At 43.2% G+C, this 24,961-nt stretch overlaps 1 protein-coding gene across 4 annotated transcripts in view; it reads left to right on the plus strand.

Moving 5' to 3' along the window:
- The window catches only part of MPPED2 (metallophosphoesterase domain containing 2), a 173,648-nt gene extending 149,098 nt beyond the window's left edge, over positions 1 to 24,550 (plus strand). For all 4 annotated transcript variants that reach the window (XM_044270204.1, XM_044270207.1, XM_044270205.1 and 1 more), the window contains 3 exons: positions 10,051 to 10,166; positions 19,889 to 20,002; positions 22,789 to 24,550. In XM_044270204.1, coding sequence (XP_044126139.1) covers positions 10,051 to 10,166; positions 19,889 to 20,002; positions 22,789 to 22,907 — 349 coding nt within the window. In that variant the 3' untranslated portion in view covers positions 22,908 to 24,550. The remainder of the gene's footprint in view (positions 1 to 10,050; positions 10,167 to 19,888; positions 20,003 to 22,788) is intronic.
- The last annotated feature ends 411 nt before the right edge of the window (positions 24,551 to 24,961 follow it).

The raw sequence follows: 24,961 nt of genomic DNA on the forward strand, positions 1-24,961 counted from the left end.
TGCAGGCCCCGCCTACTTTATTTATCCCCGCCTACTTGTGTTTGAACCCACCTACAACATGGGGCCATTTTTTTTTTTTTTTCAGGGCCACTTTAAATTCCCAATTCGCCCCTCTGTCTAATTCAAGCGCTCCCATAGAAATGAATGGAGAGGTGGCAGCGCATGCGCCGTGCAATCTCCTTCCCTTTGGGTGCTCTATTCTAGAGATAGGTGCGGGTCCCACACCTGACATTGGTGGCATATCCTAGCCATATGCCACCAATTTTTGACCCTTTTAAGAGGACCGGTGCTTGGTTCAGTAGAACAATCCTATGGGGCGTCAGGTGTTGGAGATGTAAAACAGATCATATGTAACACATTAAACCGCGAGACTCCAAAATGACTCCTGACACATGAACCATATCTTACCGGTCACAAAACTGCATTCATACTGTACCAGTCCATGGCGCTGAAGTGATTCTGCTACTCCAAGTTCTCACGCCGGTCTGTACGGAGTTGTATTTTTTGCCGCTGACAACCATATTTACTGGTTATGACCCATTGTTGCTATTCCATTCGTTCCTTCTAGGTGTAGGATTCTGCTACTTCTATTCTACTGTTTCTATCAATCTTTCTGTATTATCCCTCCACGGATATGCAGGGAAGGCACCGCATTGACCTCTCATGGTCACCTTCCAAGCAAGGAATGAGACCTAGATTTGTATAAGTCAAGGCCATTTGACATGATTTGTCAGACAGGTCCCTGCGGGACCGGTGAGATCTCTGATCTACGAGGAGACGTCAAGTAGCGGTGAAGGAAAATAGCCACGTGTCATGATTCTTAGAGTATTGAGGGCGACATCCACGCAGCGCCCGGGCTTCTTCCTCTAATGATGGTGCTGCGGTGAGATTGAGCTGTCCGAGGCATTTGGGGGATGGAGGATGATCATGACAGCTTTGTGATACTTGAATGGCAGTGCTGTGAATTACAGTAGCTATTGGGCTACCAAGGACTGTCTGACAGCCGGAATTCTTCGGAAAGCAAAAAGTTGATTTCTAAAAGTGCAAAAATTCTGCTTTTGGAGAAGAAAAAACATCACAGCAAGGCAGCTTTCCCAAGGATAAGGAATAGGGGTGGATTGTCAGGGGTCCGAACGCTGGGACTTCCGTCAGTCATGAGAACCGGGTCCTGTGTCCCTCGAGTATGTCTTGCAGCTCCTAAGACAATGAATGGAGCAGCAGAGGACATGCTCAGTGGCCGCTCTGTTCAAACTGGGGGATACAGGACCCCTATGCTCAGAGCCCCCAAAGATCAGATGCTTATCCACTATCCCGTGCATAGGGGATGTGCATAAATCTTGGGGCAACCCCTCTAAAGAAAACACTCCAGTTAAAACCAAAAAATTGCATTATGCCTAGCGCAAGACCTGAAGAGGTAAGGGCATGTGTGTGGTGTCCTCTGAAACCCCGAGTCATATTCTGCTCCTTAAAGGGAATGTGTCATCAGATTATGTTAATCAGATTGTGGTTTTTTTCCTACTTAAAGGGGTTGTCTCACTTCCTCAAATGGCATATATCATGTACAGAAAGTTAATACCAGGCATTTACTAATGTATTGTGATTGTCCATATTGCCGCCTTTTGCTGGCTGGATTCATTTTTCCTTTACATTATACACTGCTCGTTTCCAGGAGTTATGACCACCATGTAATCCAGGAGCGGTGGTCGTGCATGCACACTATAGGAAAAAGCAGGGGCCTCTCTGGTGGCCAGGACTGTGGGAGCGCAGATAGGCACGCATGCGCAGGAGCTCCCGACACTGCCACTTTGTATCTGTGCTGCAGCGGAGGTCATGACCCCTGGATATGAGCAGTGTATAATGTGATGAATCGGACAGCAAAGGAGACAATATGGACAATCACAATACATTAGTAAGTGCCTTGTTTTAACTTTCTCTGCATGATAAATGCAATTTGCTAAAATGAGACAACTCCTTTAACATATTTTAGGCCTAGTGGCCAGTGTGAAAATTGCAGGATTATATACAAGTAGGTTTAATATAAAGATGTGGTTTAAACAATAGGTAATTTCCTGATGACACATTCCCTTTAAGGCTCTGCACTGGAGTATTCCTTTAAAGGGAAATTTGCAGCATCTTGAATGCAACTTGAAGGCAATGGCTGACTTTAATTATGTAATGTAATTATTGGATTCTTAATATTGAGACTATATAATAATAAGAGTGTGTGAGCCGCATAGTATATGATATTCTCAGCATTGTCCTCCAGGGTTTGGCAACACAATGGCCATTAGTATAGTGTCACAGCCTGAGTGCCTTGAAGGAAGACAATGCAAGACAATGGGTGGGAAATTCTTCACAGACCTGCAGGGTTATTGACATAATGCTCTTCATGTCAAGGCTGTGTGTTTTTATAATTAAATAAATATTATTATTAAATAATACACAAAACAATAAATTATACTTTATACTAAAAAATAAACACAACAATCAAAAATATTTGACTGGAAAAGGAGGCATGACTGCCCTAAATTGTGCCAAAATGTCTAGCAAGATGCGCCAAATCTATCAGAGTCACTGGGGCAGATTCACTGATCCTATAGGTGGCGTAAACGTAGATTGGGTGTCTAGACCTGCACCAAATAGGCAGTCTATCACAGGGGCTCAGGCTGGAGGATAGACCTAGTACATCACTGTGTAACTGCTATTGGTTGGCTTAGTTTGAGACAGAAATGTGGTGCAATTTTGGCTCTAAACGTTGCACGTGTGGCAACGACCATTCCAGTGAAGCCATGCCCCTCGTGGAGCGAAGTGCAGAGGATTTCCTAAATTTAGTGTCTGGGTACACTGACAATAGTCAATGTGGAGCACTGTGTAAAATTTGGCACATCTTCTGCCTGCCTGGTCTGCCATTAAGCCCCCTAAATTTAAGGCAGCAATACAAAGGGTGTATGCGTACAGTGGCAAATTTTTGGTGCATTCGGGCTCATGCACGGGACCGTATTTTGCATCCATGTCAAATCCGCATTTTTTTTACAGATTTCACACAGACCCATTCATTTCTATCGATCCACACAAAAAAAAAAAAAAAGAAACGTACAGCACATGAATGTTATGTGTGTGTGCTGTCTGCATCCGTAAGTCCTTTTCCCAAATTATAGAACATGTCCTATTCTTCTCCGTACTGGGGATTGCGCACGGAAGGTATATGTATTTTGCAGATCTGTGGTTTGCAAACCACAATATGGACACGGCCAGGTGCAGGAGGCCTTATACAGTACCGGATACCTACATGAATCTCATCTACACAGTGAAGAAATACTGAAACCTGCAACATGTTTGGCGCATTTCCAGTCCAGTGATTTTACCCTTTGCTAAGGGTGAGATCTGGGACAAATCCATGTCAAAATCCGCAAAGAAAATCCATAACTAACACATGTGGATTTTGGTGCAGAAATGCAGAAAAACTGCATAAGAATTCACATGAAACATCTGCATAAACTGCACTGCCGTGCGCCCTCTGTGCTCCGCTTTCTCCGTTGGCCTTCATCTTGTATCGTGTGCTTTTATTTTCTGTCTGGTTTTGAATAAATTTTTTTTATTTTGCTTGTGATCGAAGGACGTGTATGAAAACTGTATAAAGGGATGAAAACTGAACTGTTCAGATTGTTTTTAAAATTTTTATTATATAGCAATCAAAAGGTGGATGGCCATAGGAAAAATAATTTTGGGCATAAAAAAGACTGTCCAGTCCCCTCCCCACTAATGTACTTGTATGGTTCAGCAAAAGGGAAAAGTTTAGGCTCATGCACATGACCGCGATGGGACCGCCACATCTCACGGACCGACTGTAGCTCCCGGATAAGATCTGGAGGCATTGTGGTGATTTATGGTACAGACAATTCTCTATCTGATCGCGGGGCTATTGCGGCGCACTCACATCATCTTGCGTCCTGCAATCAGATACAAACTGACTGCATCATGGATTACTGTAATGCAGTCAGGTCAGGGAAGCCGCAGTCGGCCTGGGAGATGCGGCTGACACACGGACTGCGTTTCCCGGGCCGATCACGGCCGTGTGCACGAGCCCTTAATTTATGGAGCAGGTGGAGGTGAGCGGTGGCCACATGAATGTAAAACTCATGCAAACTATGGAGGACCAGTTTTTGGAATCAGACTAAGGCCTCGTGCACACGGCAGTTGGCCGGCCCTGCCCAGATTGCGGGCTGCAAACAGCGAGTCTGCATAAGTTAGTGCATTGCATCACGGAGGCGGACCCATTCACTTGTTCTATTTTTTTTTGGGGTGCGGACAGATCAAGTTGAATGGGTCTGGATCCGCATGGATATGCAATTTGCGGTCCCCAATGCACGGAACGGCCTTGTGCATGAGGCCTAATAATCAGTAATACAAGAAATCTGTGCTGTGCCGCCATACTACTGCTTCTGTAGGCAATACTTCACCCGGAGGGCAATCGTCTGCAGTTCTGCATGTAAGCTGCTGTTGATCTAACGATTTATGCCACATGTTGGAGACTGACGTTTGTGTCAAAGTAAATTTGCATCGTCCCTCCTGTGCCCTTCATGTGATGGGTTATATATTGTACTAGCTCAGCATCAGTTTTCCTTTGGCTCTGCGGCCCGCAGCGGGGGTCAGAGAGCTCTTGAAAACCTTCTCATCCATGCATGTTATAGATGAGTCAAGGAATTGTCCTCTACACATTCTTCCACCCTCGTCAGATTACCCCCTGCACCCATGTTTGAGCAGCCGTGACAAATCCCCACGCTTTGCTCTGACATAGCACCAGGCTGTCGACTGAAACCTCTCTTTTTTTTTTTTTTTTGCATCATCCCACTCTTGACCATCTGCAGCTCATTTTCTGCGCAATGAGACATAGGTGACTGAGCACGGTGCAATATATCGAGCCGAGTGACGTTCCTGTGGTTCCCAGCGCGTCCCCTGTGGTCAGAGTTAGGGTATGTTCACATATAGTGGTTAAAACCATAATGCAGTTACGCTGTGGTTTTTGATGCAGGTGAAATAAAATATCCCACAAAATGCATTGAAAACGGCAGTTTCCGATGCAGTTTTAGGCCTCTTTTGTTCTCATTTTCCGTGGACAGCACACGTACCCATTGATTTAAATGTGTCTGGTCACATTTCAATATTTTTTTTAATGACTGTGGGTCAGTAAAAAAAAAAATCACGGGGACCTGTGCAATGGATGGGTTTGGGGTGGCCCCAACGCTACGCTGGGTCCTCCGGACACCGTCAAGGTGTCACCACGTATTGCTACTCTCTGGAAGGGATGGTAAGGTGTGGTGCCCCCCAATGGGATCTAAGTCCAGAGAGTCAGGGTCTCCAGTAAACCAGGGTGCTTCTTTACTGGAGGAATTCAGGTACAAAACAATACAGGTGAGGAATAAGGCTGACTTCTCCAGTCTCCTCCCTGGCAGAAGAAGGGTTTGATGCTGAGAAAAGGTCTGAGTTAGCTGTCGCTTTTTCTCTTCAGAAGGCTGGTACCCTGGTACCCTGGTCTCGGTCGGTCTCTCTCTCTCTCTCTCTCTCTCTCTCTCTCTCTCTCTCTCTCTCGGTCGGTCGGTCTCTCGGTCTCTCTCTCTCTCGGTCTCTCTCTCTCTCTCGGTCTCTCTCTCTCTCGGTCTCTCTCTCTCTCTCGGTCTCTCTCTCTCGGTCTCTCTCTCTCTCTCTCGGTCTCTCTCTCTCGGTCTCTCTCTCTCTCTCTCCATCCTGGCATCCTGGTCAAGGGCCCACAGTCTGTAGCTCTGTAGTCCGGGTGGCTCCTTGGTCACAGGGCTAGTGACCCATGGTCTGTAGCTCAGCATCCCCATCTCAGTGTCTTCTTCTGGTCACTCATGCAGGCTGGCAGGAGTCTCCCCTCCAAGCACTGGTCCCTAACTGCAGCACACTAGGGGCTCTGACTGCTCTGCTTATATACAGTTTTTGCTAGACTAGAACCTTCTAGTGGGAGGGGTGGAGTGGAGAAGCTCAGCACAAACAGATACATTGTTTCAGCTCCTGTCTGGTATAGACTTACATAAGAGCTTCAATGATACTCGGGGGCAATGACACAGCAGGTTTTCCAGACAAAAACACGTTTCCAGACGTAACATAGCTAAAACCAGACATTTAAAAGGTCAGGCTGTCTGCTTTTGGTGGTGAACAAGTCTGGGTTTTTCCCTCCAAAACATGGTCTTCTTTAAACCCCTTTGGCAGCTGTGGAAAATTACCAGCTTCTCAATCAAAGCCCTAACAGTCTCTGAGTATTTATTAACCGTTTCCACAGAGCCATGTAAATACAGTGATAATGAACAGGATTTACAGTACAGACCAAAAGTTTGGACACACCTTCTCATTCAAAGAGTTTTCTTTATTTTCATGACTATGAAGGCATCAAAACTATGAATTAACACATGTGGAATTATATACATAACAAAAAAGTGTGAAACAACTGAAAATATGTCATATTCTAGGTTCTTCAAAGTAGCCACCTTTTGCTTTGATTACTGCTTTGCACACTCTTGGCATTCTCTTGATGAGCTTCAAGAGGTAGTCACCTGAAATGGTCTTTCAACAGTCTTGAAGGAGTTCCCAGAGATGCTTAGCACTTGTTGGCCCTTTTGCCTTCACTCTGCGGTCCAGTTCACCCCAAACCATCTCGATTGGGTTCAGGTCCGGTAACTGTGGAGGCCAGGTGATCTGGCGCAGCACCCCATCACACTCCTTCATGGTCAAATAGACCTTACTTTCAAAGTTTTCCCAATTTTTCGGACTGACTGACCTTCATTTCTTAAAGTAATGATGGCCACTCGTTTTTCTTTACTTAGCTGCTTTTTTCTTGCCATAATACAAATTCTAACAGTCTATTCAGTAGGACTATCAGCTGTGTATCCACCTGACTTCTCCACAACGCAACTGATGGTCCCAACCCCATTTATAAGGCAAGAAATCCCACCTGTGACGTGAAAACCATTTCAGGTGACTACCTCTTGAAGCTCATCAAGAGAATGCCAAGAGTGTGCAAAGCAGTAATCAAAGCAAAAGGTGGCTACTTTGAAGAACCTAGAATATTACATATTTTCAGTTGTTTCACACTTTTTTGTTATGTATATAATTCCACATGTGTTAATTCATAGTTTTGATGCCTTTAGTGTGAATCTACAATTTTCATAGTCATGAAAATAAAGAAAACTTTTTGAATGAGAAGGTGTGTCCAAACTTTTGGTCTGTACTGTATATCGCAACATATAAAATGCAGGTACACAGTATTAAACACTATAAGTTAACCCTTTCAAGAGAAATAAAGTAGAAGTTTTAATTTTGCATAGGGGATATAGGCAAATGTCAAAGTACTCCCTGCTCTACACATGCACTACTTTGATCCGTGATGCGGACCGAGCACGCCCATTGAAGTCGTAAAAATCTCTGACACACATCCGTTTTGTGTCCGTGTTGCGTCCGTTTTTCACTGAAGACTAATAGGAGATTCATTGGCAATTATTTTTCAGCTGAGTGATGTAAGTGAATTACGGATGACACACGGATGGTAAAAACTGACACACAGACCAGCCACGAAACCTTCACAGACATCTTCACGGATGAAACACGTACGCTTTTTTCACAGACGTGACACTGACAAGTGAAGGAGGCCTTGGGCTACATTCCCATGACACCGTTGTGTTTTGCAGTCTGCAAATTGCGGATCCACAAAACACGAATGCTGGCCGTGTGCGTTCCACATTATAGAAATGTCTATTCTTGTCCGCAAAAATGGACAAGAATAGGACATGTTCTATTTATTTTTTTTGCGGGGCCAAGGAACAGAGCAACGGACGAGAACAGCACACAGAGTGCGGTCAGCATCTTTTGCGGCCCTATTAAAGTGAATGGGTCCGCATCAGAGATGCAAAAAATATGGCCTCAGATGCGGACCCAAACAACAGTCATGTGAATGAGGCCTTAACCGTGCGCAAGTGGATTAGTGTGAACATATCGTTATACTTTAAAGGGGTTATCCAATCCTAAAAAATACTCCCCCCCCCCCCCCCCATATGCCGGGCCCTCCCCGCTAAATATACTTACCTGGCTCCCCGCACCGCTGCAGCTGCTTCTCTCCATGCACGGATGAAAACATCCAGTGTCGGGGGGGAGCAGCCAATGGTAGGCGGTGATGAGCCTCCATAATGTCACCCGCGATGCTAGGGAGGCTCGTCCATAACCCTGCCTGCCATTGGCTGCTCCCCCCTGACACCGGTTTTTATCCGAGCACGGGGAGCCAGGTAAGTATATTCAATGTGAGGAGGGCTTTTTATTTAGGATTGGATAACCCCTTTAAAGCAAGGAAAAGGCAGAGCGCCATGTAGGGGAATACTATATGGAACCAAGAATTAGAAAGGTGCATCTAATATTGTTGTGATTAATAATGACTGAGGTATTAAAAAATGTTGATTCGGCTGCTTCGCCGAATTTTACAGAAAAATTTGATTTGCCACCACAAAGCACGCGGAAATTTGGATTTGTGGTGAATCGAATTTTCCCTGAAATTCGGATGGAATTCCATTTGGTCAGGTTCAGTTTGCTCAGCGCTATTTGTGATCGGCTACAACCACTGTTAGGGTGTGTTCACATGTAGCCTAAACACTGCAGATTTTCCATCTGGACTTGAACAGAGATAATCTGCAGCATATTACAGTAGCGGCACAGAGGATGAGATCCTAACAAGTCCACAGGCTGCTGAATAAAATCTGTCTAGGAATCGGCAGGTGGTGTGGATATTACATGTCAATCCCTGTGCAGTGCAAATCTGCAACAAAAACCTCATGTGAAGCATAGAACAGAAAAATCCCAATCACACTACAGGGGTCACAGATACCCCTCCAGGAGATTCAGGGAGCGTCCCAGGCTTCTGAACAGGGGTGCAATAGAAATGTACAAACTCGCCAGGTATCCGAGTGGAAATGAACTTTATTGCAAATACGGTTCACAAATAAATAACGTGTTTTCAGGGAGAGTCGCCTTCTTCAGGACATATTCATACAGTGCAGGTTGAATACATGACAGATTTAGAAAATTGCCGCCAATGGCCTGGGTAAGGATTACTGAGGTACATATGTTGTTGACCCCCCATCTGCAACCCACCCCGGCCTTTGGTGACAATTCATTGAATTGCTGTGTGCTCATTTTATGTGCTGAATCTGTCCTGTTAAAGATGTGTGACACAATATTGATACCCTGTCACAATAGAGGACATGAGGTACAGCAGAAGAACCAGATCTGAAGGGTGATCATCTATCCATACATCATCTATCTATCCATACATCTCATATCTATCTCTATATCTATCTATACATCTCATATCTATATCTATCTATACATCTCATATCTATATCTATCTATACATCTCATATATCTATCTCTATCTATCTCTATATCTATCTATCCATACATCTCATATCTATCCATCTCATATCTATCTCTATATCTATCTATACATCTCATATATCTATCTCTATATCTATCCATACATCTCATATCTATCTATACATCATCTATCTCTATATCTATCTATCCATCTCATATCTATCTATCTATCTATACATCTCATATCTATCTATACATCTCATATCTATCTATCTATCTATCCATATATCTCATATCTATCTATCTATCCATCCATCTCATATCTATCTATCTATCTATACATCTCATATCTATCTATCTATCCATATATCTCATATCTATCTATCCATCATCTATATCTATCTATCCATACATCTCATATCTATCTATACATCTCATATCTATCCATCCATCTCATATCTATCTCTATATCTATCTATACATCATCTATCTCTATATCTATCCATACATCTCATATCTATACATCTCATATCTATCTATCTATCTATCTATCCATCCATCTCATAATCTCCTCCTCTTGAAGTGTCTGGAACGAAACCTACTAAAAATCTTGATGTTGCGGTGACAAATCATCCCTTTCCAACCTGTAACTGATAAGAGCCTTCTCTTCAACAGGACACCATGGTTTAATGGATGGGGATTTAATCTTCCTCGAGGCCAGTCTCTACTTGACAAGTGGAACCTTATCCCGGAGGGCATCGACATCCTAATGACTCATGGACCTCCCCTCGGTAAGTTACAGACCCGCTGTCACCTTACACACACACAGGAGCGCCCTTTAATGGAAGCCGCATGAATCTTCCCATCCCGGGCACCAGCTTTCCCTCCGCACACAAAGCAATGAATAAAAAAAAATTGATGCCTTTACAGGAGCCCGGCATGATAATTAAACCCAGCAGATCTGGAGAGTTCCTAGGTGTTGTTTAAATTAAATTTTCTGATTTACTGGAGCCGGTGAGAATTAAATGGATATCCACAGCAGTTCTGCAGCTCTTCCAGCTCGGTCATTTGTTTTATTAACTGTATTTATCTGACAGGTAACAGCTCCCAATTCTAAGGTTTTATGGGTTTAGTGGATGGGCTGAAATCGAAGAGCTTCTTTTAAGACTGGCACTAGCTCCATCTGCTGCCCATGTGCTGTACCCTGCACTCATGTCGTCCTTTGCAGGGTACCAGTAAGACAGGACTGGAAATGGGAAAAGATCATGGACTCTTTTACTGGGGGGTTAAAGTGTAACCGTCATAATTTTTTTTATTTGTGTAATGTATAGGGGCAGTGATACTGACCATTTTTGTAATTTAATTACTGAAATCGTACATTTCTATTAGAAAAATAGCTGTAAAGTGGCCCATTTTGAACCCTAGCAACGCTCCTCTGTCTTCTGTTTACATAACTGGAGACCTGCTCAACACTGACTGTGTTATGTAAACAGAAGACAGAGGAGCGTTGCTAGGGCTCAAAATGGGCCACTTTAGAGCTATTTTTCTAATAGAAATGTACGATTTCAGTAATTAAATTATATTACAAAAATGGTCAGTATCACTGCCCCGATACATTACACAAATAAAAAAGGAATGACGGTTACACTTTAATGAACAAATAAATTTGCACTTCTAAGAGCATAAAGAGGCTAAGGTTTCCTGTACAGGGCAGAGCTGTGCGCGTGGAGACTGCACAGAGGCACAATGAGTCCCTGCAGCTTCAAAAGATGGACCCATAGTCACTCTGTGTGCCGCCATATGGAGCTCCGTAATAGTGTCCGATGGAGCATGACTCTGCCTACAGAGGTAAAGTAAGGAGCCATGGAAATAGTCAGTCAGGTCCATAAATATTGGGACATCGACACAATTCTAACATTTTTGGCTCTATACACCACCACAATGGATTTGAAATGAAACAAACAAGATGTGCTTTACCTGCAGACTGTCAGCTTTAATTTGAGGGTATTTACATCCAAATCAGGTGAACGGTGCAGGAATGACAGCAGTTTGCATATGTGCCTCCCACTTGTTAAGGAACCAAAAGTAATGGGACAGAATAATAATCATAAATCAAACTTTCACTTTTTAATACTTGGTTGCAAATCCTTTGCAGTCAATTACAGCCTGAAGTCTGGAACGCATAGACCTCACCAGACGCTGGGTTTCATCCCTGGTGATGCTCTGCCAGGCCTCTACTGCAACTGTCTTCGGTTCCTGCTTGTTCTTTGGGCATTTTCCCTTCAGTTTTGTCTTCAGCAAGTAAAATGCTCAATCGGATTCAGGTCAAGTGATTGACTTGGCCATTGCATAACATTCCACTTCTTTCCCTTAAAAAACTCTTTGGTTGCTTTTGCAGTATGCTTTGGGTCATTGTCTATCTGCACTGTGAAGAGCCGTCCAATGAGTTCTGAAGCATTTGGCTGAATATGAGCAGATAATATTGCCCGAAACACTCCAGAATTCATCCTGCTGCTTTTGTCAGCAGTCACATCATCAATAAATACAAGAGAACCAGTTCTATTGGCAGCCATACATGCCCGCGCCATGACACTACCACCACCATGCTTCACTGATGAGGTGGTATGCTTAGGATCATGAGCAGTTACTTTCCTTCTCCATACTCTTCTCTTTCCATCACTATGGTACAAGTTGATCTTGGTCTAATCTGTCCATAAGATGTTGTTCCAGAACTGTGAAGACTTTTTTTAGATGTTATTTGGCAAACTCTAATCTGGCCTTCCTGTTTTTGAGGCTCACCAATGGTTTACATCTTGTGGTGAACCCTCTGTATTCACTCTGGTGAAGTCTTCTCTTGATTGTTGACTTTGACACACATACACCTACCTCCTGGAGAGTGTAAATGATCTGGCCAACTGTTGTGAAGGGTGTTTTGTTCACCAGGGAAAGAATTCTTTGGTCATCCACCACAGTTGTTTTCCGTGGTCTTCCCGGTCTTTTGGTGTTGCTGAGCTCACTGGTACGTTCCTTCTTTTTAAGAATGTTCCAAACAGTTGTTTTGGTCCCGCCTAATGTTTTTGTTATCTCTCTGATTGGTTTGGTGTTTTTTTCAGCCTAATGATGGCTTGCTTCACTGATAGTGACAGCTCTTTGGATCTCATCTTGAGAGTTGACAGCAACAGATTCCAAATGCAAATAGCACACTTGAAATGAACTCTGGACCTTTTATCTGCTCATTGTAATTGGGATAATGAGGGAATAACACACACCTGGCCATGGAACAGCTGAGAAGCCAATTGTCCCATTACTTTTGGTCCCTTAACAAGTGGGAGGCACATATGCAAACTGTTGTAATTCCTGCACCGTTCACCTGATTTGGATGTAAATACCCTCAAATTAAAGCTGACAGTCTGCAGTTAAAGCACATCTTGTTCGTTTCATTTCAAATCCATTGTGGTGGCGTATAGAGCCAAAAATTTTACAATTGTGTTGATGTCCCAATATTTATGGACCTGAAGGTATATGAGCACCACGAACCAGCTCTGTAATACACCTATAAGAAATGTAGTACCAGTGTGCATGGGGACTAAGACTGGCGCTCATAATTGATTTACAGAAAATCCACCACATCAAGACTTCCACTATGTTTTCTTATGACAAACTGATTCTGCAGTGGAAAACATTGCAGAAAATCCATGCGGATTTTGTTGCAGCTCTTTCCGCAGGGCTTTCAGCTGCAGAATCAGTTTGCCATTGAAATGAATAGAGACATTCTCATATAGAAAACCTGTGCCAAAATCTGCACCATAATTCACACAAAGAAATCCGCAACAATCCTGTGGATTTTCTGGCAGAATTTTTATGCAACGTATGAAGGCACCCTAACAGTCATCACACCTGGCTCTGTCACAGTGCAGCGAGAACTGAGCCTTTAGGAGTAAGGGCTGTTTCACACGAGTGGATCCCATGCAGGTAATCTGCTGCGTGAAAAAGAGCCAAGCCCCATTCCGGACAGCAGAGACACGGAGCATTAACATGATTGATAATGCTCCGTGCCTCTCTGGGACCTTTTTACTACAAAATCACGGTGACAACTTTATCTCACTGCGATTTTGTAGTAAAAAGATCAGAGAGCGGCACGGAGCATTATCAATCATGTTAATGCTCCGTGTCTCTGCTGTCCGGAACAGGTCTTGGCTCTCTTTCACGCAGCGGATTACCCGCACGGCATCCGCTTGTGTGAAAGAGCTTCTGTTTCTCCTAGAGGCTCATTTGCATATATTAAAACATAGTTTTTCTCAGCAATGCGGGCACATATGAACATGGGACCAACAAAGATGCCTTCAGCTGCCAAGCGCACATGTAACAAGTCAGCCAGTGTCATAGGTACAAAACTGCTGACAGATGCCCTTTAAACCCTACAGCTCATTCTAGGGTCACAAAGTTAAATCTGAGATATTGGGGAGTGGGGTTAAGAGTATCTTGTATTTTTTTTATCAGTCCATTTGTTTGGAAACATTGTATCAACTTTTTATAAATATTTAAAAATTGTTTTTTGTTTTACTTTTTTATGCACAACATGAGGTTTGAATGCCTTAGTTTAGGGCACAATAAAAGTACACGGTGCAGATGTCGGCACTTACATCAGCCTGAGATCCAAATGTTCAGAGCTTTAGCCAGGGCCTCGGAGCAGCCACTGGCGCCAGTCGCTATATAGATGACACAGAAGTGAACAGACCCACATGTAAGCTCACATCAGACGAGTGGGAAGCTGTTTTTGGCTCCAGGAGCCTGATCTCCATGGTAATGTTGAGCACTTAGATATGCTGCGAACACATGTACATATTCCTGTGGTCCCCGGATCTTGCACCGTTGCGGCGCAGGGTTTTGTCTTCCTCCTGGGCCCCCTATAACGAGGAGGTTGCTTTTACTGCCAGATTCCATTTCGATCTCTAAAAAAAAAAAAAAAAAAATCTTCATTAAGCAATGTAGTGTAACAAGTTTTTCTTGTGGGGCTTTAAAAGCCCAATCTCTCTTAATTACCTTTTATTGAAGATTCCCTGCTGTGTAAATTGAGATTTTGCGAGGTTGCGAGAAACTGCACGGCTGAGTTTCGTTAACCTCTTTTGGACCGGTCTAGGATTCGCAGTCTTGTGTCGGCCTGGAACGGGTTAATAAGACTTGGTCAAGGGTGGTCCGGCTTCATGTCATCACTTGTATTTGCAGGTTTCTGCAGAATTTCATGGCGGATGCTTGTGGTGTAGAGTCGGGGTGATGCGGGGGCCAGGTAGTGAAAGGGTTAAGAGCGGCTGACTGTTTTATATTTTAACGAAGGAACGTCTTTGGTTGTTTTAGCGCAGATTGAATTAAAATGAAGCTTTATCCGTAAAGCAGAGGTCACCTCCATTATATAAAATAGAACGATGGGGTTTTTTTGGAACAAAATCCCCCCCCCCCCCCGTCACAGATGTAACAGGACTAAGATTGTGAGATGTAGCAGAGCTAAGTTTGCCAAGGTTCTGTGTGCAACATGAGTTGCTTCATGCCATTTAAAGGGTTTGTCCAGTCTTTCAGACAGAAAAAGTGGGTAGACAGCGGTTTTCTGTTTTTGCGTTTTTAGTGGTTTTTTATTACTCTTTGCCTTCTCTTCACATAGATGTATGAGGGCTTGTAGTACTTTCTAATGCTAATGGCACCTTTTTAATGTTGCACATAATGTAGTGAGCTCAAATTTTTTTTCCAAATGGGGTGAAATTGGAAAAAAGTGCAATCCCGACATAGTTGTATGGGTTTTGTTTTTACAGCAGTAAAACGGACCTGTTGCCTTCATTCTATGGGGCAGTATGACTACAGCGATACTACATTTAGGCTACTTTCACACTAGCGTTCATGGGTCCGTTCGTGAGCTCCGTTTGAAGGAGCTCACGAGCGGACGCAAACGCCTCCGTCCAGCCCTGATGCAGTCTGAATGGACGCGGATCCGCTCAGACTGCATCAGTCTGGCGGCGTTCAGCCTCCGCTCGCCTCCGCACGGACAGGCGGACAGCTGAACGCTGCTTGCAGCGTTCGGGTGTCCGCCTGGCCGTGCGGAGGCGTGCGGATCCGTTCAGACTTACAATGTAAGTCAATGGGAACGGATCCGCTTGAAGATGTCACCATATGGCTCAATCTTCAAGCGGATCCGTCCCCCATTGACTTTACATTGAAAGTCTGAACGGATCCGCGCAGGCTACTTGCGCACTTGCGAATTTTTTTAAAGTTATTAATGCAGACGGATCCGTACTGAACGGAGCCTCCGTCTGCATTAATATGATCGGATCCGTTCAGAACGGATCCGATCAAGCGCAAGTGTGAAAGTAGCCTTATATAGTTTTCCTTGTGTTTTAATACCTAAAAAAAAAAAAGTTTTCTTTTTATTGCCATATTCTGCCCCCTATAACTTTTTTATATTTATATATTTTCGGAGCTGAGTGAGGTAAAGCGACGAAAAATGCCAAATTGGCCACTTTTTTCACTGTACAGAATAATATGTCAACATTTTAACAGTTTTGGTATTTTGAGATGCAGTGATGCCAACAATGTTTTATTTTTTTTATTGTTTATTTTTAATATGGGAAAAAGGGGGGTGATTTACATTTTTACAGTCCCCCTAAGGGATTGTATGATCGCATCTCCCATAGACGGCAATGAATTACCATTGCCATCTATGGGAGATTCACTCTGTTCCTATGGAGTTCTGCCACAGGTAAGCCTCTTTCAGAGGGACCAAGGCTGCCACAGCAACCGAACAGTTCCCTCGGTTTCACTGCTCAGATGCCGTGGTCGTAATTGCCCACGGCATCTGAAGGGTTAACCGTCAGTAAGCGGCGAAAAGTGCTATTTTTCGGCCGGACAAAAACTGTTGCATGGGACAACTTTTGTCCAGGTGGAAGCCAGCATTTTTCTGGAAAGTGTCTGGATCCCCGGCAGATCTGCTTAGGCCAGGACCGGTGGACACTGAGCAGGCTGTTCTAGCAGAGAATCAGTTCAACGGAGGTATGAACCTGCCTTAAAGCCACTCCCTTTTCCACTAAGCCACACCTCCTCAGCGGGAGAGTCAAAAGAAGTGTCTACAACACTTAATAAATGTAGTGCAAAGCACACCGGCCAATTTTTTGCACTAACTGCTGCAGGATTTTGGTCATTTTGATTCGTAAATCTCCCCCAAAGTGTATAAAAAAAATCAGTGTAATTTTTCATGACTAGGGATGAGCGAACCTGAACTTTACATGTTCGGGTGGTGTAGGAATTCTGTTATGGATTCCGTTTTAAAGGAATTTGTAGATGTAATGCAAAACGGAAGTCTTTACGCGTGTGCCCTGTGCACGGCCACGGGGCACACACACGTTCATGTGCAGGAGGCCTTAGGCCCCTTTCACACGGGTGAGAATTCCGCGCAGGTGCAATGCGCGAGGTGAACGCATTGCACCCGCACTGAATCCGGCCCCATTCACTTCAATGGGGCGGTTCAGATGAGCGGTGATTTTCACGCATCACTTGTGCGTCGCGTGAAAATCGCAGCATGTTCTATATTCTGGGTTTTTCACGCAATGCAGGCCCCGGGTTCGTTCATCCGTATTCATGACATAACATTTAAATGGCCGCTAACCTCCCTCCAAACTTTGCGTTAATCAATAGCACAGGTGAATATGAGCAGCTTTGATGGAATTGTGGCGACTATAAGTGACTTTGTGCTGAGTGGTCTTCTACATATATGTAGGCGCCTCACCTGCCCCATCTGAAAAGCTTCTTCTCACTTCTGCTCGTGCGGTAATTGATGTTCAGTTTTATGGATTCTCTACATTAACTGTAGAACTAAGTGGCTCTTAAACTCGAAGAGCCATCAATTAGCAGTGACTTCATTGCTAGGGATTTATTTAAGTTTCCGAAAGTCTGCGATTTTAACCTTTGTGCTGCCATGCTCTTCAGAACACTTTCTGATTCCAGTGCTCCAAGCTATGCATTTTCTGTGCATTTAACATTTCCGTAGACTATCGGCGTTCCCTGGTACTGAGCAGAAGATCATACAGAACCAGGGGCAGATGGCCATAGACCCTACAGGGAAATTTCCCGGGGGGCCACCCAAGTCCTCCTCTCTGCCGCTGATCGGGTACATATTGAGCTCTTAACAGTAGATAACTCTGTAATAATCAGGTACTCGGCCAGCGACCGCACATGCCCTCCTGAATTTAACTGCTGTGGCCCGCACCTCACCTCCTAAGCCCCCTGCTCCATAGACAACTGGAGGAGGAGGACAGAAGATGGTAGCTATTGATGGCCACCACAGAGGGACAACTTTTGGGTCAGTATATTGGGCTACACTGTGTTGGTGGAATGGTATTTTGCTCTATGGTATTGTTGATGCCGCCTACTTGTGTTGCCATTATTAGTGTTGAGGTTTCGGGATAAATTCAATTCGCAGCAAAGCCGAATTTCCTCGTGCTTCGTGGTAGCGAATCGGTTTTACCTGAAACACTGTAAAAAAAAAACTAAATAAAATAAAAATCATACTTTCCTCATCCATTTGCTCGCGACCGGCCAGACGCAAATGGATTAGGTAAGTATGATTTTTATTTCTTATTTATTAATTTTTAAATTTTACACTCTGTTATTTATATAAGATGCAGTGATCAGCGATGAACGCGGCATCTGAGGGGTACAATGACGGGGGAGGCACAATCACAGTTCCCGGTCACTGCACCCATTACTTACAAAGAAATACGCTTTGTGACAAAGTAATTTGTCATGAAGCAAAATTTTTTAGTAAAATTCTGCAAAGCTGCCAAATCGATTTTTTTTTTTTTTTATAATTTGCTCATGTCTAGCCATTATCTGTCTACATATCAGTCATCTATATATCTCGATTTATCTCTTTCTCTCTATCCTTCTAATCTATATCTATCTATCTATCTATCTCTCTCTCTCTCTCGCTCTGTCAGTCTGTCTAACAATTAAGCAATTGGATCGAGAGTTTTAGGCGCTTCCTAAAAACACATATTTTTAGGTTAGCCTATTGCATCCCCCGATCAAACCCTTCTCCATTCACTGCTCCCCCTTCAGAATTATTCCTCTGACCCTGATTCACCACACCCCAAGCACTACAGATACCGGCTCATGCAGCCTTACGCCTCTTGCACGTGAATGATTTTTTTTTTGTTTACATTCTGTTCTTTGCGTTCCATATACGGAACCATTCATTTCAATGGATCTGCAAAAAAATTCTGTATGCCTTCCGTTTCCGTATTTCCGTTCAAAGATAGAACATGTTCTATTATTGTTTTATTCGCATAACTGACAAGGATAGTTCTGTTCTATCAGGGGCCAGCTGTTCCGTCCCGCAAAAAACTAAATGTACACGGACGTCGTCTGTATTTTTTGCGGACTGCAAAATACTGAAAAAGCCATACGGTCCTGTGCAAGAGGCCTTATATCTACTCCCTCATTGTGTTAGGATAGCCGGACCACTGAAAAAAAAAAAAAAACAAACAAACACAAACTTCTTTAATTATTGTCACCCCCATCTCCTCATAGATTGTAAGCTCTTGCGAGCAAGGCCCTCATTCCTCTTGTTTTAATTCTTGACATGTTTGCTGCTATGGTATTTATGACTCTGTTTGTACTTGAACCCCCTGATTGTAAAGTGCTGCGGAATATGTTGGCGCTATATAAATAAAGATTATCTATCTATAAGTTTCTATATATCTCTAGATGCAGTAATTGAACATCTCCCTTCTCCAGGGACTGTATAATGGTGTCTAGCTGTCGGTGTCAGGCAGTCAATGACCATTACCAATTATACCGACTATTAGAAGCTTTTAGCCCTTTAATGAGTGTGGGTGACACCCTTGTGATAACTTGTACAGATCTTGTCACATCAGTGATGTAGGAAAATGACACCATTTCCATTTCTAGCACTTCCACTGTGCAGAATGGCTGCGTCTTATGGAGTGATGGTCTGCAGCAGAGAGCGGAGGTCCACCTGTGACTTGTAAGAACAGATAAAAGCAGCAGATCATTGGGCACATGATAAAGCTGAGATATTAAAAACCCTTTCCAGTGTTTTCCCGGCTAAATGAGAGAAAAAAATGCAATTAAGTAAGAAATGAAATGAGAGAAGAGGATAAGGGAACGGCTAAATAATTAGGTTACTGCCGGGAAAAACCAGAGAGGAACTCCGAGGAATAAAGTTAATTCTATCCCCCTCGCTTTTATAAATCAAACTGGTGGGAAAAAGAAAATGTTCATTATCTTAGAGAGACCCCAAAAATGGGAACGTTGTGACAGAGATGAGGCGAGGGCTTCTTAAAAGCATTCTGCGGGCGTTTAATGGCCGGTGTTCTATTACAGATATTGTAATAAACCTTTTCGTGAATTATGGTTTCCAGCAAAGACTACTAGAAGGAAGAACCACCTTTTCTTCTGGAATACTAAGTACACTGATGTCTTTTCTTCTCTCACCTTTTATGTTCTTCAGGTTTCCGGGACTGGGTCCCTAAGGAGTTACAGAGGGTCGGGTGTGTAGAGCTTCTCAACACCGTGCAAAGGAGGGTCAGGCCTAAGTTGCATGTATTTGGTGGAATCCATGAAGGTAAGCTGCAAATCCAAGAATAACTAAGTTGTTTCCTTGTAGATGTAGCAAAGCTGAATGTATCATTTTAAAGGGTTGGCCCACCTGGACAACCCTTTTACTAAAGGAGGATCTGCTCTGGACACTGCATGTGATACATGGGCAGGTTGAGACCTCCAAAGGGTGGCTTTACTCTCTGACTAATAGATGGAAATCTCAAGAGCGGTCCTCTCTCTTTATTATGTCCCTATGCCCTGTTTTAAAAAGACCTATCAAGTTTTTCACAGCAGTGAGAAATACTTAAAGGGGTTGTCCATCTTCATAACCCCTTTTAAATTTAGCTAGTACTGCGCTGTAACAAACCTGCTCCCACCACTCCATTTCAGCATTGAGGGCTTATTCCAGGCATGTCCAAACTGCGGCCCTCCAGCTGTTCCAAAACTACAACTCCCAGCATGCCTGAATAGCTTACAGCTTTTAGAGCATGCTGGGAGTTGTAGTTTTGCAACAGCTGGAGGGCCGCAGTTTGGACAGGCCTGGCTTATTCGATTCTTCTTCTTGTCACCGGCCTGTAAAATTCCAGATGGGGGTCACATGCACCAATCGCTGGTCTTAGCGGTGATGTGTCCCCAAGTGGCACGTGACCCAGCAGTGATGTGCCACCAAGGGTAGTGATTAGCCTCAGAGGCTAATGTAACCCCGTCTGCAAGTATACAGGCCTGGAACCAGGAGGACCATGGATTGGGCGCATCATGCTGGAATTAAGTTGCCAGGAGCAGGTGATTGTATTTTTTGGTTTTGATGGACAACCCCTTTAAAGGGGTTTGTTGGCTAAAAGCATCGGCCTAATACAATTAAAGTATAAAAACAAAAGTTTTCAAAGAAGACCCTTTTAAAGTGGAAATACATATTTTTATATTGCTCGGTGACTGGACTTGATAAAATAGACTTTACCAACACTAACATCTGAGCTTCTGGCCTTCACTAAACCTAGACAACTATGCTAGATCCATCTCAATGAATCCTGACAGATCCAATTGACTTACAGCAGGGGCGTAACTACCATAGCGGCTGACCATGTGACCAGGGCCGGTGCAAGGATTTTTGTCAACACAAGCAAATCTACATTTTGGCGCCCCCCCCTTCCCCATCATTTTACATTTCTGCCCCTCATGATTTATGTCCATTTCTTGCCACCCCCCCCCCCCATCATTTCACATTTCTGCCCCTCATGATTCATATCCATTTCTTGCCCCCCCCATCATTTCACATTTCTGCCCCTCATGATTCATATCCATTTCTTGCCCCCCCCCATCATTTCACATTTCTGCCCCTCATGATTCATATCCATTTCTTGCCCCCCCCCCATCATTTCACATTTCTGCCCCTCATGATTCATATCCCCCCCCATGTGCCAATATCATAGTGCCATCCTCTCCCCCTGCCCCCTAATGTGCCAGTATCAAGTGCCTCTCTCCTCCCCCCTCCATGTGCCAGTACCATGGCGCCAATAGCCCCCCTCCCCACCCCCCATGGCAGTAAAATAACAGTCCGGTAAAACTAAAAAAACTTTTATACTTACCTCCATGTCAGCGATGCGATGCAGCCTCTTCCTGTGTTCCCAGCAGCCTCTAGTGTTGAGGATTTGGTGCTCGTGTTCTTATTTAGCCTGTCTTTCAGAAAAGTTTATGATGGGATTCGAACCCATGACCTTCTGTATCAGAGGCAAGGCATTTACCCACACAGCTATGACAGCTGTACAGACAGTTAATAAAAAAAAAATATAAAAAAAAAAATCTACTGTAGAGAACTTTGATACCTAGGGTACAACCATACACATGACACCCAGCTCTGCTACATCCATACACAGTGTGCTGGGGCAGCTGTCATGTGTATGTACACTAGGTATCAAAGTTATCTACAGTAGAAGTCTTATTTATTTATTTTAAGTAATTGGCTATACAGCTGTCATAGCTGTGTGGGTAAATGCCTTGCCTCTGATGTGAAAGGTCGCTATGATAGAGCCGACCCTGCATGTGACTGCTATGGGGCCCAGGTCGGGTGGCCACTGGCTTCACCCAAGAAAGCTGGACCTCACCAGACACGCCCACAAACTGATAACCATGCCCACCTCTGTGAAGCCACGCCCCCATCACCACCGGGGGCAAAAACGGGGAGAAGGCCCTTCACAGTAGTTATTAACCCCTTTCAGCAGTCCCCCATTCAAAGTATTTATTACAGTACAGTATAATAGTCTCCATCAGGGTCCAGTGTTTTTGATGCCAGTTGGAATAAAACGTAGCAACGGTGAGAACAGAACCTTATTCCTATTAATTTAGCTAGCATATTTCTTCAGGCATGTTCTATCCCTCTGTGCATGTTGTCACCATCAGCTCATGGCAGAGAGAAATACCAGTGGTGCATATGTTAATGTCTCTTAGGACCTTAAGTTGTCTGATACAGGGATATCTGCTCACGACATCCTTCCATGTATATGCAATAGTTACCATCGCTCTAGAAGGCATTTTATGGGGCCACCGTTTGCCGGTTTACTAGGTAGGAGAACATTACACCATCAATGACTTGACAACAGCTCAGGAGGAGAAAACAGTTCACGATTATTTTTCTGCCTCTCAAGGCGGCATGTCGTGTTTGCAAGAACCTGAAAATGAAAGCTCCTTACTCTGTGTAAAGAGGATTAAGGCTCAAATTTATTTCCATGCCATAGCTTATAGCATTTGGGCTTAAGGCTTGTGCAATTGTTCCATATGACTTGTCTGTATAACTGTATCGACTTCTTCTCGCAGGTTACGGGATTATGACTGATGGTTACACAACGTACGTCAATGCCTCAACGTGTACAGTCAGCTTTCAACCAACCAACCCTCCTATTATTTTTGACCTTCCCAATCCCCAAGGATCATAAAGACCCTTTTGCACATCGGAAAAAAATGGGTCTATAAACTGATAAAACTGCATTTTTCCCCCTTTTTAATAATATCCACACCTCTGTTGGTCTTTGTAACTATTTAAAGTTCCTTTTCTCATCTTCCGTTGGGTTTTGGTACAAGTATATATATTTTTTTTCTACTTTTAATTTATCAGTTTTTATTGTATCCTCAGACCGCTGTTGTAAATTGTACATATCCCAGGAGGGTCCCCAAACTATACATTACATTAATAAAAAGCAAAAAAAATATAAAAAAATTAAGCTATTTTTTTTTTTAAACCACCGGGATTTGCACAACCTAATATTATTTGTATTGTGTGTATTGTAATTTTTTATTTTTTTTACTGTTATTGAATTTGTGTGCATTTTCTATCACTTCAAGATGCATTTTTCCCTGGATTTTTCCCCCTCCATTTTTAGTTCATGAAAACCTTTGTACGCCTATTGTTATTATTAATACATTACTTTTTGCGCTTCTGTTTTTTTTTTTTTTTATTAAATTATTTCTTATCTTTATTATGTATGGGGCTGAAACAGCTGTAAAAAAATTGTATGCCATACATTAAAACATGTAAATGCAAGACTCCTTTTAAATATGGATTTATATATATAAGTATTTTTTTTCTGTGTTATAACAAAATGTTGGATTTATTATTGGCAGTATAGGCATCTGCGAAACAAACAAAAAAATCTAAATGTCACACACGGCTAAACTGAATTATGAAGAATGGGGTGCATCTGCAAGCGTCCTTTTCTCCTGGGTATTTGTGGCATTTTTAGGCATGTGTTGACTTAAATGAATACAATCGATGAGAAGGGCTCTTTTCTTTTTAGCTCTTTTTTTAAGCATTCTTGAACCCCCATTTTTCCCATTAAAGGGAGTCTATCGCCAGGATATTCACTGTCAAACAATGCCTTGTAGGACTAACTAGCTGAATGCGATGATACCTTTCACTAAGCGATCCCTTGCTTCTGTCTGGAAAAAAATTGTTTAAGTCCATATGCAAATTAGCCATTTAGTGCACTGAGGGTGAGGCTAAGCCACTCTATGCACCCTTGTTCCTCCTACTTCCACTGCCAGCCCCTTCCCTTCCTTCTTGATTTGGCAGGGAAAGTCAAGATGACTATGCAGGAATCTGGTCATGTCAATCAAGAAGGAAAGGGTGGGGCTAGCAGAGGAAGCAGGAGGAGCAAGGGTGCACTGAGCGGCTAGGGCCCGCCCCATGGTGCACTTACTGCTATTTTGTATATGGATTAAAAAGACTTCTTTCCTAGAATAAAGCAATGGATTACTAAATTTAAGGGATCATTACAGTCCACTGAGCTAGCCCTGCAAGGCATTGTGCTTGGTCTATCAGTGAATTTTATGGGGACAGGCTCCCTTTAAACGGTTTCCTTTCTTATTTTGCACTGTGTATAAATGCAATCTTGCTAGCACAAAAATATCGTTGCAAATGGCTCTTTTCTGTTGACCTCTGTAAATGCTTTTTCCAGGGCTTGTCCTGTTTTTTCTTCTTTTTTTTTGCAACCTTGTTAATGGACTTTAGAAAACCCTTTGTTTCTTTTACATTTATTGTGATATATATCTAGCGCCTTTATATGCAAATAAAATTGCAAGATTTTTAAAAACGGATTTGGCTTTTCATGTTTTGCTAGACTTAAAGTTCTCTAATAGCATTATTTGACAATTTTTGGGCCCAAACGGGTCCGTAAAAATTGCCTAGATCTTAAAAGTTGGTAAGATCAGCAGGCGGATACAAGTGCACTAGGCGATGGCTATTTTGCATGGACACATTGTTATAACTTTTTACTATCATGACTCTTTCATGACAGTAAAAATTCCTAAAACCAGACCGCAACCCTTTCATTTTGTGGCTCTACCGGAAGGCTAGACCACCATTGTTCAAAAATTGATGGTCTCAACTAAGGACGGGCTATTAATATTATAACCTGGAGACAATTTAAGTGTGTCTTCTGAAAATGAAATGGATGAGCTATGGGTGGGGAAATCTGAACGCTGTAGGCTTCAT

Source organism: Bufo gargarizans, chromosome 10 (genome assembly GCF_014858855.1).
Source record: "Bufo gargarizans isolate SCDJY-AF-19 chromosome 10, ASM1485885v1, whole genome shotgun sequence".
In the NCBI taxonomy this organism is placed as follows: Eukaryota; Metazoa; Chordata; class Amphibia; order Anura; family Bufonidae; genus Bufo; species Bufo gargarizans.